The following is a 14,875-nucleotide window of genomic DNA, read 5'->3' on the forward strand; positions in this document are numbered from 1 at the left end:
TAATACCAAGGGATGTACAAGAACGCTTGAATAAACAAAGAATTTAACCTATTTGTGGAAAAGAAAACTCAAAATCATAAAACTATCAACCAACCCTCTAATTAATACATAAATATGAGGAAATCTGTTGTAAACATGCTGAGAGATTTTGTGTGAGAGAAATCTCATTATGGGGCTTATCTAGAAAACTAAACAAGCAAAAATAACCAACAAAACCTGCCAGGAGCGGGCAGCGGAGGACGGTGGGGGGCCAGCGCGCACACACGGTTAGGACCTGTTGTAAAGACACAGTTCTAAAGAGAATTTGGCAACCGCACATGAATAGAAAGTTCCACGGAAAAGACCCATAAATATCCCCAAGCACATGTGAAACCTTAGTTTATGATAAAAGTGCTATTTTAAACCAGAAGAGGAATACTCAGCAGAAGGTTTTACAGCCAGTTAGCCGCCTACAAAAAAACTCAAGATCCCTAACTCACTCCTTAACATCTCAATTTCCAGAAGGACCAAACTACAAATGTAATTATTAAAAAAAATAAAAATGAAAACTTCTGAGAAAACCAGGTAATGAATTTGATTATGTGAATTTTTAAAATTTCCCTATGTAAGGGGCGCCTGGGTGGTTCAGTCGATGGGACGTCCGACTTGGGCTCAGGTCACGATCTCACAGTTTGCGAGTTCGAGCCCCGCGTCGGGCTCTGTGCTGACAGCTCAGAGCCCGGAGCCTGCTTCGGATTCTGTGTCTCCCCCTCTCTCTGCCCCTCCCCTGCTCATGCTCTCTCTCTCAAAAATAACAAACATTAAATTTTTTTTTAATTTCCATATGTAAAAATAAATCAAGCTAAATTGAGCAGGAGAATGATGTTTATGTAATACATAGGACAAAAATGTACCGATGTCTTTTTAAAGAACTGTATGAAATGCATTGCATTCATTAAAATGCTTACTATTAAGAAAATTTAAGCCAACAGAACACTGGGACAATGGACATAAACAGGCAGTTCAAAGGAAAGGAAATGCAAACTATCTTCAATATATGAAAAGATGTCGCTCATAATTTTTAGAGGCATGTTAGAACGACAGTGAGCCACCCTGTCCCAGCCCACCCGGCTGACTGACAAACAGACCATTAGATGTACTAAGTCAGCAAGTTCACTGTGCTTTTGGTGGAAGCTACAGCCTTTCCAGAGAGCAATCCGGCAATAGCTATACAAATTTTAAGTGCACTTTGATCTAGTAATTCTGCTCCTAGGAGTTTACTCTAGAGACAGATTCACACATGGGATCAAAGAGCTATGTACGAGGACATTTCTTGCAGATATATATATATATCTCAAAAGCGTGGGAAGAGGCTTCATGCTCATCAGCAGAAGGGCTGTAATCTGTATGGAACATCTACGTAATAGATAAGGGTGTCACTAGGAGAAGTGACCAGGCTGGGACACATGTGTCGATGGGAAATGTTCCTCAAGCTATACTGCTAAAAAAAATAATAAAAAAAAAAAATCAACATGAGAGAAAAATGTGATACTATCAACTATTTGTGGAAAACCCAGCTGTCCCACCAGCAAGGAGGGAGGGAAGGAGAGACAGAGAGAGAGAGAGAGAGAGATTTTGCATGGATACCATGGGTACCCTTAGAAACTGATAGCAGTATTTTAGGGGCGAGGAAAATGAGGAACACTGGATGTGAGATGTAAGAGGGAGATTTCTGTTCCTTTTTATTTCTGTTCTGGTCAAGTGTTGGGACGTGTATTCCTTCAAAAACTTCCAAAATTCGGAGACCTGTGGCTTCCGCCCATGTCCCCTGGCAACGACTCGACTCTAACAATGCAATATGGAGGCTCAGAAATACAAAAGTCAGGGGCGCCTGGGTGGCGCAGTCGGTTAAGCGTCCGACTTCAGCCAGGTCACGATCTCGCGGTCCGTGAGTTCGAGCCCCGCGTCAGGCTCTGGGCTGATGGCTCAGAGCCTGGAGCCTGTTTCCGATTCTGTGTCTCCCTCTCTCTCTGCCCCTCCCCCGTTCATGCTCTGTCTCTCTCTGTCCCAAAAATAAATAAATGTTGAAAAAAAAAATTAAAAAAAAAAAAAGAAATACAAAAGTCAAAACTACCCATTTCTGTTTCTGCCAAGCTCCCCCCACCCCAAAACGTAGGATATTCATTTTGGAGAGGGGAAACAACGTTGGCTTGTTAGTCAATTCATCTGGGGTGGGGCGGGGGCGGGGGCGGGGGCGGGGGAGGACCAGAAAAGGAAACCACGGCCGTAGCGCAAAGGGCAGGTGCGACGGATTCTTCCCAACCCACGTCTTCGGAACATAAACCCCGTGGATGACAGACCCTTCCCCGGCATCCCCGTGTACAAACGGCCACCATCCGCTCTGGGCAGAGGGGCTGGCGGAGCGAAGCGACGGTGGTCTTGTTCACACAGAAAGACCCCCTAAGCTAGCAAGAGGCCGTGGGAGAAGGGGGCTTGGGGTCCGCAGAGGGCCTGCTGTCCTCCGTCGCCGTGCTTCAGACGAGGGCAAAGCCCCACTGCGTCGTCGCCCCTGGCGTCTCATAACCAGCAGACTGGAAGTCCGCGCTGGAGGGTTTGCGAGCTGTCATGTGCGAGGGGGCCCGAGGGTCACCCACCCGGCGGGCTGCCTAATTCCGCAACAGGTGCCGGAAACAGGTGTCAGCTGTGGGTCTCGGGAGGGAGGGAGGGCTGCGGCCCACTGGGAACCGTGTGTCCCGAGGACGAGAGCCGCTCCGGGGCCGGAGGTCTGCGAACTCTTAGGGGGAGGTTAGAAACCCAGATTTCGCAGATTTTTTTTTGGAAATCTCCCCAAATTTTAATACTAGCAATTAAGGTGGTTATTTGGGGCAGCCTGGGGGGGTTCAGTCGGGGGCGTCCAACTCTTGATTTCAGCTCTGGTTGTGATCTCACAGTTCGTGGGTTGGAGCTGACAGTTGACAGTGTGGAGCCTGCTTGGGATTCTCTCTCCCTCCCCACTCTCTCTCTCCCTCTCAGATTAATAAACTTTAAAGAGAAAAAGAAAATTAAATTTTTTTAAAAAGTGGTTATCTTAATTAAAACATTGCATGGTGCTGATAAGACGAACCCAAGAACTGAATTCAACAGGAAGGCTCCCCTTCACACCCTAGGGCGTAAACAACCCACAGCCCTTAAAGTGTCATCAAAACAAGAAAATCTCATTCTTTTGGGAATAAGACACTCTGGGGCTGAAATCTCCGAGTTACACGAGCACCAGCTTTCCACCAGATGAACCTCATTAAAACTGTGTGTCCGGTTAGACACGACAGCAAGTCCAGGGATATGGTGGCTCATTATGGGACTTCTGACACGCCCCGGCCCTAAATAAGAGAGACCTAAATAAGAGAGACAGAGAGACAGAGAGAGAGAGAACCTTTCATCCTTCCTCTTCAGTTTCTCTCCCAGGTGCCGAACGCCTAGCCCTGCCCCAGGACTTGTTCTTGGCATCGGTGAGAAGCCCCAATCCCTCAAAGCTGTGCGGGCAAGTACCCGCCCGGAGTCCCACTGGGGCCCCCGACGGCCGCCCTCCGACTCCTTATTGCTTTGCCTATGGAACTTACTATTACTCGAGTATTTTTGTTTGTTGTCTGTCTCCTGTGTCTGAGTCTCACGTGCAGACACCGTGTTCCACGTGTACCACATTCTCACGGCTAAAACAGGGTGTGCGTGCCTGTGTGTCTGTGTAATCCAGATTTTTGCATTTGGATCCTCCTAAAATTGTAATCTTAGCAAATAACTTTTTAAGAACTATATAGGCAGAATGGATGATGAAATGCAATAATGAATAAACGAATGGATAAACATAGAAAGAATATATATGTATATGTAATTACGAAAATATATATACCCCCCATCTCTATTTGTCAAATTTCCATTTACTCAATAGGTTACAAACATTATTTTTTTAATTCCATCATAAACACCTTTTTTGCACCAGGAAGGTGAATGATAGTTTCTGCTGTGACCTAGCGATTCTGACTGTCCCTTGCAGCCACATGACACCGTGATGGTGACACACATTAACTCAACATATTGCAGGGACTCTTTTAAAATATATACAGGTATCGGGTCATTATGTTGTATGGCTAAACTAAGATAATATTATATGTCAATGATACCTCAATAAAAAATATATAAGGGAACAAACTATTGATTTGCACAGAAAAAAAAATAAAACCTAGTACGTAACTCCAGGGAATTATAATCACTATAATTATCTGCTCTGGCTTCCCAGACCTCTAAATAGGGCCGGTGAGGTAAGGTACCGGCCTCCAGAGCTGGGCGGGAACCAGCCGCTCTGTGTCCCCAGGGCCAGGAAATTCAGGATACGGGAGATTTTTAAGGTCCCTTTTCCTCATTACAAAAGTTATCTGTAAAAGGCACGCTGGTAAATGTTGCATAACTGCCCTGCCATTTCTTGGCTGGTGCCATTGATGGATTTAGATTCATCAACCATCACGCTTCTTAGCACTGTCCTCGGCCAGGAAGGACTCGCGAGCCAGCGAGGACTCGGTGGCCAGAGGAAAAATTTCAGAGGCGGGGGGCCCGGTTTCCCCTCTCTGGGCCTCACCGTCACCAACTGTAAATGGGGACGTGGGCCGGACAGCCTTCGGGTTCCGTTCAATGACAGCACGCTGTCATTTCTCCAAAATGACAGTCCGCGGCCACAGATAGACACAGATAATACGAAGGCTCAAAATGATTGCAAGTTGCCTTTCGGTTATTTACACAACCGAACACCTATGGACACGGTAGAGATAGGGAGCTGCCCGGGCGGGTGCGGGCACACGGGGCAGATGACCGCACACCTGGGAACTGAAACCTGGCGCCAGCTGTCTTCGCTGACCCGGCTCTCTCATGACCGACAGACAGCACAGAGGGTGCCTACTGCACGCGAGGCAGTGTGCTAGGTCCCCACAAGACAGGGAGGCTCACTAGTCCTGCTTAGACCGTAAAAAGAAAAGTCTGGGGGCGCCTGGGTGGTTCAGTCGGTTGAGCGTCCCACTTCAGCTCAGGTCACGATCTCGCGGTCCGTGAGTTCAAGCCCCGCATCGGGCTCTGTGCTGATGGCTCGGAGCCTGGAGCCTGTTTCGGATTCTGTGTCTCCCTCCCTCTCTGCCCCTCCCCTGCTCATGCTCTGTCTGTCTCTCTCTCTCTCTCTCTTTCTCTCTCTCTCAAAAATAAATAAACATCAAAAAAAATTTTTTGAATAAATAAATAAAAGAAAAAGAAAAGTCTGGTGTGGTCTGTGGTGCAAACAGGCCGGGCCTCAGAAGACCAGGCTCCGGCCAGGCTGGGGACCCTCCCGGAGACTCACCTAAAGTCCTGTGCACACCTCCCGCCCTGCACCCACCACGCTCCTGTCATCCCCAAATAGTCTCCTTACGTGTCCGGCCCCGCAGTGAGTTCCTGAGGTCACCACTGCCTTCTTAGCCCTGCAGACCTCGGCCACACCACCCGCTCTCTCTGGGTGTCCGTCCGCAGGAGGGCAGAGAGGCCGCCTCAGAGGACCCTTCTGAGCACCGCACAAGGTTCACATCCAAGATTTTTACATTCCTGCTCAGACTTCCGGAGAAGAAAATGCTACAATTGACACAGCTGTTCCCGTAGGGGTGGAGATTTAGATTGTTTGCAAAGGTTTGCCCTCTAGGAACAGGCTCGGGCCTGTGTTCTGTGTCCTGAGTGGACGCCCTTGAGAGGTGCAGGGGACGGGCTTTCCCTCTGGGGCTGCTCCCGGGACCCTGCAGGCCTGGGCCCAGAAGCAGGAGCGGGGGGGGGGGGGGGGGGGGGGGGGGGGGGGGGGGGGGGGGGGGAGGGGGGGCTCCCGGCAAAGGCGCCGCACAGTCAGCTGGGGGCCAGGCTTTTCTGCGGGAAAACAGGGTTGAGCCGAGCACGGGATGTAGGGAGAGAGACAGAGACACCGAGAGACGGAGAGAGATAGACACAGACACGGAAAAAGAGAGACAGACACAGAAACAGAGCCAGAGAGATAGAGACAGACACACAGAAAGAGGAACAGAGACACAGATACGTGGAGAGAGACCGAGAGAGTGAGAGACATACAAAGAGACAGAGACATAGAGACAGAGAGACACAGGCAGACAGACAGACGGAGGCAGACAGACACAGGAAGAAGGGGGGACAAGGCGGAGGAAGACAGCATAAGCAGCAGGGTTTCGTCCACAAGCAAACCCCCGTGTGATTCTTGCAAAGAAGGGGCGAGCAGAGCAGGAGAGACCCCGAGACGGGGGAGGTGAGGCAAGAAGGGAAGCCGTGGGCGTGGACGTCAGTGAGATGGCCGAGCACCTTGGCTCCGCACGCGGGCTTGCGTGGTCACCGCCCTGCTCTGCAGCGTCCCCTCGTCTGCACACCCGTCATCTCTCTGCGGCACTAGCTGGAGAACCAGGTCGGTTCCGCCCGGAGTTAGGGAGTGAGAGGGACCCTGTCTCCATGTGGAGCAGAGACTGATTCAAACCCTCCTTGCAGGGGAGGGTCAAGGGTCCAGGTGCACGCGTGTGCATGTGTGTGGGTGTGTGTGCACGTGTGTGCATGTGTGTGCACAGGCATGGGTGTGGGCAGGTGGGGGGGTGTGCACGGGTGTGGACGCATGTGGATGGGCCTGGACACGTGCACACGTGTGGATCCATGCATGGACGTGACGTGGCCAAGACTCAATCTGGAAACTTCCCCCCAGCTTCCTCTCCCACCGCCGCACCTCCCGTCACGTCCGGAGAACCAGCAGGAACCCCAGTGGGAAGGGGGCAAGGGGAGAGCCTCGGGGCGGACACGCGCGCCCTCCACTGAGATGCCCGAGCCACAGAGCCCCGTTTTCCTTCCGCGAGCGTTCTGGTGGGGGAAGGGGAGCACGGGGAAATTCACGGCCTTCACACCTTTTCCAACGGAAGAGTAAACTTGGACGTTTGGGTGCAAGAGAAATGGCGGCACCCCGTCTGCGGACACGGGAGGTCCAGGCGGACACCGGCCTCGCTGCATCACCCGCGAGGGAGACGCTGCAGCCGCGCGGGGATGCCAGCGGTGCCCGTAGGGGCCGCGCTGCTGGTGACAGTGGCTGGTAGGAGCCAGGCGGCCCCCCCTCAGCTCCGAGTCGGAGGCGGGCTCACCAGTGGGTCAGGCGTTGTTCACACGACTCTCGAGCAAGGTCTTGGGGACCTCGACGGGCTCCCCTCGACCACGTGCAGGCGGCCGCCGGGGTTCCTGCCGCTCAACAGGCCCCCGCCTTGCACAGTCCTGCACCTGCCACGCGACCGCACCACCCGGGGACCACACCTCAGTCAGCTTGCAGACCGAGGACGCACCGCGGCCCAAGCACAGTGAGCCCCAGCTGGGACGGTGACAGAAAGGACAGAGCCCTGCCGGCCCCGGGGAGTGTGCATGAAGATACACGGCACAAGTTAGGGCGGCAGCCAAGACTCCATCATAAGATGGCAACGGCCACGGGCCAGAGGCCTCTGGGCGGCCGCCGAGGCCGGCGACAGCGAGGTCTGGTGCCAGGATGAGCAGGGCGCCAGGAGACGGAGGGCAGGGCAGCCGGCCGGGGCCGGGGGGCCCGCGGAAGGGCCGCCCTCCGCTGGCCACGGAGACGCGCAGCCGAAGTGCGTGGGGACCTCGGCGCCCGGGGGCCAGCGGACGGCGGTGAGCAGGGAGGGAGAGCGTCCCCTTACCTGGATGGGCCACTGACCTGGAGTAGACTCCCCGCACCTGCACACAAAGATCACACCATGAGACGTTCGGGACAGCCTCTGGCAGAGGGGGCTAGTCCAGGCGCCCAGAGAGCCGCCCAGAGACGTTACCTGAAAATCGCAATAAAACAGCAGCAGCCAGGGGTGCCCCCAGCACAGACACAGCAGCTTCCTCATGGCTTCTCGGAGGCTGAAAGGCGATCCGAGCGCAATTCCTGAGCGTCCGTGACAACGTGTGCTCCCTAACTTTCACTTCCCTGGGAAAGGGACATTTTCACAGGGTCCGGAAAGCAAGAAATCTGGTTCTCTTTAGCGTGTGAAACGCAGCCGTCCTGGAGAGCTGGCGGGTGTTTTCCTCCTCGTCCCCAAACCTGAGCGTTCTCAGCGATCGGCGCCCTTCCAGGACGGTCCCCAACTGGCCGCAGCTCACAGAGCCCCGCGGGGCCGTCCGTGTTTGCTTTCCTTTCCGGAGTCTTTGTCTGTCTGCAGCCAGGCTGGCAGTCGGACCCTCGGACCCTCGTCTCTCACCTTGACGCGGGCGGAGCTGGACGGCTCCGAAGGTCGTCCCCGGGCTCCCGCCCGCCCGCTGCCCAGCTCCCGCTCTGACTCAGGCTGACGCCCCGTCCGGCCCCAGCTCTGGGTGGAGAGGGAATGATGTCAGGCTCTCTCCTCAAACTTCGTTCTGCTTCTCTATTTATACCCCTGGCTGCTGCGTCCTTCCTGGGTCCTAACACCAGTCCGTCGAGAACAGCCGGCCGACCGGACAGGCACGCGTGTCCGCGGCGACCGGGTGCTGCCTGCCAGCGCCCTCAAAAGCAGAGCAAACGTTCATAAACGGAAAACGGACCGCGAGCCGTAAGCCCCGCGTCGAGCGGAGCCTTGTCTGCCCGAAGGAAGGAGGCGATACGAGGATGGAAAGAGGAAATCAACCACACCCGCGTGCCCCCAGATAAGCGCGACCACGGTCCTCTCTTTAACCCTTTTAGAGGCGCGGGAAAGGCACGGGGTCGTTTACAGGGCACGCGGCGGACCCACGCCGTCCCCCACGGATCGTGTTCCCCGTGCGGCAACAGAGGCAGACCCTCACCCGTCCTGCGCCTCGACCTGCTCGAGACCAGAAGTTTACCCAATCTACCCCAAATCCGCGCTCACACGCAGACGATTAGTCTCCGCTGTAATTTGCTGGCGACTTGACCAGTGCTTCCCGCCATGGGCCGCCTCGGCGCCTGCTGGCTGTGTGTTCTTAGGCAAGTCACTGAACCTCTCTGTGTTGCAGAGTCCCTGTCTCTGCGTTGGAGGCGGCGGCCCCTCCCCCGCCAGGGTTGTAATGAGACAGGAGGCGATGCGTGCAAGGCTCCGGACGCCGCGTGAAGGAAACACGTAGCGCTCCATAAATGCTCACCATGTTTTGCAAGGAAAAAGTGTCACTCAATAACCACCGGCTGTGATCATTATTATAAAGTAGGCAAGAACACCCAGCAAATGTCAGAAAATTGTACTGTGCCCCGAGCCCTGACTACAAATGGAATAATGTCCTGATTCCCAGCACTTCCTAAAGTCTTCCCAAGGGTTCTCCTTTCTGGGCGACCTCTCCCGTCTCCCCGGCCGAACAAAGCCAGCACCTTCCTGTTTTAACCGTGGACGTGGCATCGGATCACGGAGGCACCCACCGCGACCGTGGGAATGAAAACTGGACAGGAAGCAAATTAAGCAGCCCGCACCCCCCCCCCCCAGGCATCTACACTCACCCGCGGACTGGCTTTTGATCTGAACCCCAGAGCACAGCTTGTGCTAACTCACATCGCCTGCCCCTCCCACGTGTCCTTCCCGCGTGGAGACGAGCCTGCTCTCAATGAGGGCGGTGTTTCCGGGGTGTGCAGATTTGGGCAGGGGCGCATCACTGTGAGTTCCTGTGCTCACCTCCCTCAGGCCGTCCCCAAACAGCAGCCTGGCCCCGGGGCTCCCTCCCCAAAGCCCTCCCTGCCTCCGCCCCCTTCCGTCTTCTGTCCCCACCGCATTGCCCCGTCTCTCCCCACCGAGACACAAGCCCCCCGGGAGCGGGGACGTTCTTCTGTCTTGTTGGGTCCGTATCCTCAGCCCGAGAACAGGGCTCAGTACCGTCCCCTGGTTCTACCGAGCCGTCATCACTGACCTGCCACGTGGCGTGAGTTCCGGGCGCACAGCGTGCCGCTTTGACTCACATACACCGTGAAACGATGACCACAATTCAGTCACCATCCGTCTCACAGAGACGCGCAGGAAGAAGGAAAAGAGGGGCGCCTGGGGGACTCAGTCGGTCGAGCGCCCGGCTCTTGATTTCGGCTCAGGTCGTGATCCTAGGGTTGTGAGATCGAGCCCTGCGTCGGGCTCCGCCCTCAGCGTGGAGACTGCTTAAGACTTTCTCTCTCCCTCTGTCTCTGCCCCATCCCCGCTTGCGCTGTCTCTCTCTCTCTCTCCCTCTCTCTCTCTCTCTCAAAATAAAGAAAAGAAAGAGAATCAATGTTTTCTTCCTTGTCCTGAGAACCCTTGGGATCCACTCCCCACGATGTTCCCGTAAGCACAGGGCGGCGGTCAGTGCGCCGAGCATGGGTCTCCGGCCCTTACCTCATGGCGGCACGTCCGGACCTTCTCGGCACCTTCTTCCACTCCGCACCCTCTGCCTCGGGTGACCTCACACCTGATCTCCGCTTCTGTGAGTCTGGTGCTTTGTTCTGTTCTGTTCTGAGTCCACGGGTGAGATCAAACGGCATCTGCCTCTTTTCTGACTTATTTCACTCAGCACAGCGCCCCCCAGCTTCACCCATTTAGTCGCAGACGGCAGGACCGTCCTCCTCATGGCTGAGCCACCCTGCGTTGCGCAGAAACGCCACATCTCCCGTAACCAGTCACCCCTGATGGACGCCGGTTGGCTCCGAGTCTCGGCCGTCCAGATATATCCGTCCAGATATATTAGGACTTGATAGGTGCTCAAAATTCAGTATCTTCTGAATGTGTGCATGTGTGTTTCACTTAATTTTTTTTTTCAACATTTATTTATTTTGGGGACAGAGAGAGAGCATGAACGGGGGAGGGGCAGAGAGAGAGGGAGACACAGAATCGGAAACAGGCTCCAGGCTCCGAGCCATCAGCCCAGAGCCTGACGCGGGGCTCGAACTCACGGACCGTGAGATCGTGACCTGGCTGAAGTCGGACGCTTAACCGACTGCGCCACCCAGGCGCCCCATGCGTGTTTCACTTAAAGGAGAAAATCTCTGTCGTGCTTTGGGAAGTGTGCACCAGGCTTGTATTGAGGTAGGTGTTACTTAAGCGTTTTAAATGGGACTGTAGTATCACTATATTCAGAACCTAAACAGCTGTACTAGTAGAACATGGTAGAATGGGCTTGGCGGGGGCTGGGGGGGGGGTGCGGTCACAAGACGAGTGAGGTCTGGGGCGCCCGGGGGGCTCAGTCGATTCAGCGTCCGACTCTTGGTTTGGGCTCAGGTCACGATCTCACGGTTCATGGGTTCAAGCCCCACGCTAGGTTCTGTGCTAACAGCACCACGCCTGCTTGGGATTCTCTCTCTCTCTCTCTCTCTCTCTGTCTCTCTCTGTCTCTCTCTGTCTCTCTCTGTCAAATAAACTTAAAAAAAAAAAAAACCAAGAGGAGCAAGGTCTGAAGACCTAACGTGTAACGCGGTGACTGCCGTTGAGAACACCAGGTGGTAGAACTGAAATTGGCTGAGAGAATAAAACTCAAAAAACTCGTAAAACCCAAAAAACACATACATAAAGAAAGAAACAAAGAAGCCAGGTGTGAGGTGAGGGATGTGTTAACTAACTCCCTTGTGGGAACCCCTCCATATATCTATTATCTATATAGCATGTATCAAATGATCACACCGCACGTACTTTAAATATAACAATCTTATTTATTGATTATACCTCAACAAAGCTGAAAAGGAAAAAAAAAAGAAAGTGACCCTAAATCCTCATTTGGCTCTAAATTCACTAAGCGTTTCCAGGGATGAAGCAAAGCGCAAAGCCGGCTGAACGGGGCGACGTCACTGGGTGACTTGCACATGGGTGGCAGGTTCCAAGTGGACACTGTCCTTGTGCCCCACAGGGGACAGCTTGGGACCTCATGAGGAGCACGGGGAGCCGCCCAGACTCGGGACGTCTGACGGTTGTTGGGGCCACAGGTTCTTTTTTTTTTTTTAATGTTTATTTTTGAGGTGGGGGGCGGGGGCAGGGAGAGAGCGAGACGCAGAATCCGAAGCAGGCTCCGGACTCCAAGCCGTCAGCACAGAGCCCGACGCGGGGCTCGAACCCACGGACCGCAAGATCGTGACCTGAGCCGAAGTCGGACACCCAACCGACCGAGCCCCCAGGCCCCCCGAGACCACAGGCCCTAACGCCCATGCTCATCTCCCCGAACGGCACCTCCCCCGGCCACACCGCCTCCCTTCTGGCAGCCATTCTTCGGGGGCCGGCGTGGCGTCTCCCACTCAGCCGATGGACATCTAGGGGGGCCCACGGGCCACAGGCATCGGCAGACAGAACTGGGGGTGCTTAGTGAGCACCGCTGACCAGAGAGTCGGGGCCTGCAGGTAAACAGCCCCTCCCCTTCCCTCTGGCAGCTCAAGAACCTTGAACTGACCTCCCCTCCCCCCTGCTTACTCCCCTCCCTGGACCGCCCCTCCTGCCTGTTTACTCCCCCCTGTGGCCCCCCATGACTTCCCCTCCCGCCTGCTTACTCCCCCCCACTCCCCCCCCTGCTTGCTTACTCCCCCCCTGACTTCCCCTCCTGCCTGCTTACTCCCCCCTGTAACCACCCCATCACCTCCTCTCCTGTCTGCTTACCCACCCTGTGACCCCCCCATGACCTCCCCTCCCGCCTGCTTACTCCCCCCCCACCTCCCCTCCTGCCTGCTTACTCTCCCCTGTGACCACACCATGACCTCCTCTCCTGTCTGCTGACTCCCCCCATGACGTCCCCTCCTGCCTGCTTGCTCCCCCCCGGGACCCCCCGTCATGCCTGCTTACCCATCCCATGACCCCCCCATGACATCCCCTCCTGCCTGCTTACTCCCCCCCACCTCCCCTCCTGCCTGCTTACTCCCCCCTGTAACCCCCCTGTGACCTCCCTTCCTGTCTGCTTACCCACCCCGTGACCCCCCTGTGACCCCCTCCTGCCTGCTTACTCCCCCCTGTGACGCCCCTGTGACCTCCCCTCCTGCCTGCTTATCCATCCCCCCCCCGCCCCCGCCACGCTGACGTCTGTGCTTGCAGAGAACCAGGCATGAGACCGCCCAGCATGAACATCGGTCCCATGGGTCATGGACATCTGGAGTCGTGACGGCCCTGAACCTTCGCACAGGGCTCTGCCTGGACGCACAGGCGTGAACTTGTGGGGGTAAAGAAACTGCTTAGTTGGTGAGGGCTGGTTCTAGCAGGTGGCTGTGCAGCAGATACTGCGAACTGCCCTCTCCTCCTCCTTCCTGTCTATGCAGAACCCCCAGGGTACTTGGTAGAGGGAACGCCACTAAAAAGGATCGCCTCCCACAGACGGCAACGCTCTCCGGGGAGACGCTCACCATCACCCACCGCCAGGAGGTGCGGATCAAAACCCCGCGCCGTCCCCCACTCCTGTCCGGGCGGCTAAAATCAACAACCCAAGAAACAACAGGTGCTGGTGAGGTGAGGCCCTCGGGCACTGTTGGGAACGCAAAGTGGTGCGGACCCTTGGGGAACAGCATGAGGGCTCCTCAGAAAGTTAAAAATAGAGCTAACCTGAGACACAGCAATTCCACCGCTAGGTATTTCCCCAAAGAACACAAAAATACTAATCCAAAGGGATACAAGCATCCCTGTGTTTACTGCAGCATTATTTACAATAGCCAGATTATGGAAACGACTAAGTGTCCATGGACTGACCAATTGATAAAGAAGAAATTACACACACACACACACACACACACACACACACACACGGACACTGGAATATTACTCAGCCATAAAAAGAACAACATTTTGACGTTCACAATGACACGGATACTAGGGAGTGTAATGCTAAGCAAAAAAAGTCAGAGAAACACAAATACCATAGGATTTCAGTCATATGTGGAATTTAAGACAAAAAACAAAGGAGCACAGGGAAAAAAAGAGAGAGACAGGGTGGGGCGCCTGGGTGGCTCAGCCTGTTAAGCGTCCAGCTTGGGCTCAGGTCATGATCTCGTGGTTCGTGGGTTCGAGCTCCGTGTCGGGCTCTGCGCTGACAGCTCGGGGCCTGGAGCCTGCTCCTGATTCTGTGTGTGTGTCTCTCTCTCTGCCCCTTCCCCCGCTCACTCTCTCACTCTCTCCCTCAAAAAATGAATAAACATTTAAAAAGGTAAAAAAAAAAAGAGAGAGAGAGAGAGAGACAAACCAAGAAACAAACTCTTAACCACAGAGAACACACTGATGGTCACCAGAGTTGGTGGGGAGGGGGTGGGGGGGACCACAGGCGGGGGAGGGGATGAAGTGGGGGGGAAAGGTGATGGGGATTGAGGCGTGCACTTGGGATGAGCACCGGGTGATGTATGCAACTGTAGAATCACTATGTTATACGTCTGAAACTAATAGAACGCGGTATGTTAACTACACTGGAATTAAAATAAAAACTTTAAACATTTTTAATAAATAAATAAAGGGAGATTTGGAGGTTGGAAGAAAAAAGGATGGCTTCCCTCCCAGCCGGGGTGTGGCCATGTGACCACACACGACAAGACACGGATGGAAGCATCTGGCACGGGCTTCTGAGGAAACGCTTTGAAAGGCCAGTCCCTTTGGATCTTTGCTCTTCCTGAAGGCTCTTGACCTTGACCCCTCTTTCTGGCTGGAGCTCGGAAGTGCTAAGTAGGAGGGCAGTGGCTCTCGGGCTGTCACGGGAATGGAGACTGCATGCTTTTTGTCCTAGGACGTAGAAGTCTGGAAAGAGCATCACCCGCCACAAGAGCAGGCCCCGAATCTACAAAATGGTCACCTTTTAAAAAAATGTTTAATGCTTTTTTATTTTTGAGAGAGACAGAGCACAAGCAGGGGAGGGGCAGAGAGAGAGGGAGACACAGAATCCGAAGCGGGCTCCAGGCTCCGAGCTGTCGGCACAGAGCGCGACACGG

At 54.6% G+C, this 14,875-nt stretch overlaps 1 protein-coding gene across 2 annotated transcripts in view; it reads right to left on the bottom strand.

The window, feature by feature from the left end:
• The window catches only part of ADGRD1 (adhesion G protein-coupled receptor D1), a 125,436-nt gene extending 116,835 nt beyond the window's left edge, over positions 1-8,601 (bottom strand). Inside the window, exons 1-2 of one of the 2 annotated variants that reach the window (XM_043557278.1) lie at positions 7,848-8,601; positions 7,719-7,755 (exon numbers count right to left, since the gene is read on the bottom strand). In XM_043557278.1, the coding sequence (XP_043413213.1) occupies positions 7,719-7,755; positions 7,848-7,913 (103 nt within the window). In that variant the 5' untranslated portion in view covers positions 7,914-8,601. The remainder of the gene's footprint in view (positions 1-7,718; positions 7,756-7,847) is intronic. The other variant, XM_043557279.1, reaches the window with a different exon arrangement.
• Positions 8,602-14,875: the final 6,274 nt, after the last annotated feature.

The sequence above is a fragment of the Prionailurus bengalensis genome, chromosome D3, assembly GCF_016509475.1.
Source record: "Prionailurus bengalensis isolate Pbe53 chromosome D3, Fcat_Pben_1.1_paternal_pri, whole genome shotgun sequence".
Lineage (NCBI taxonomy): Eukaryota > Metazoa > Chordata > Mammalia > Carnivora > Felidae > Prionailurus > Prionailurus bengalensis.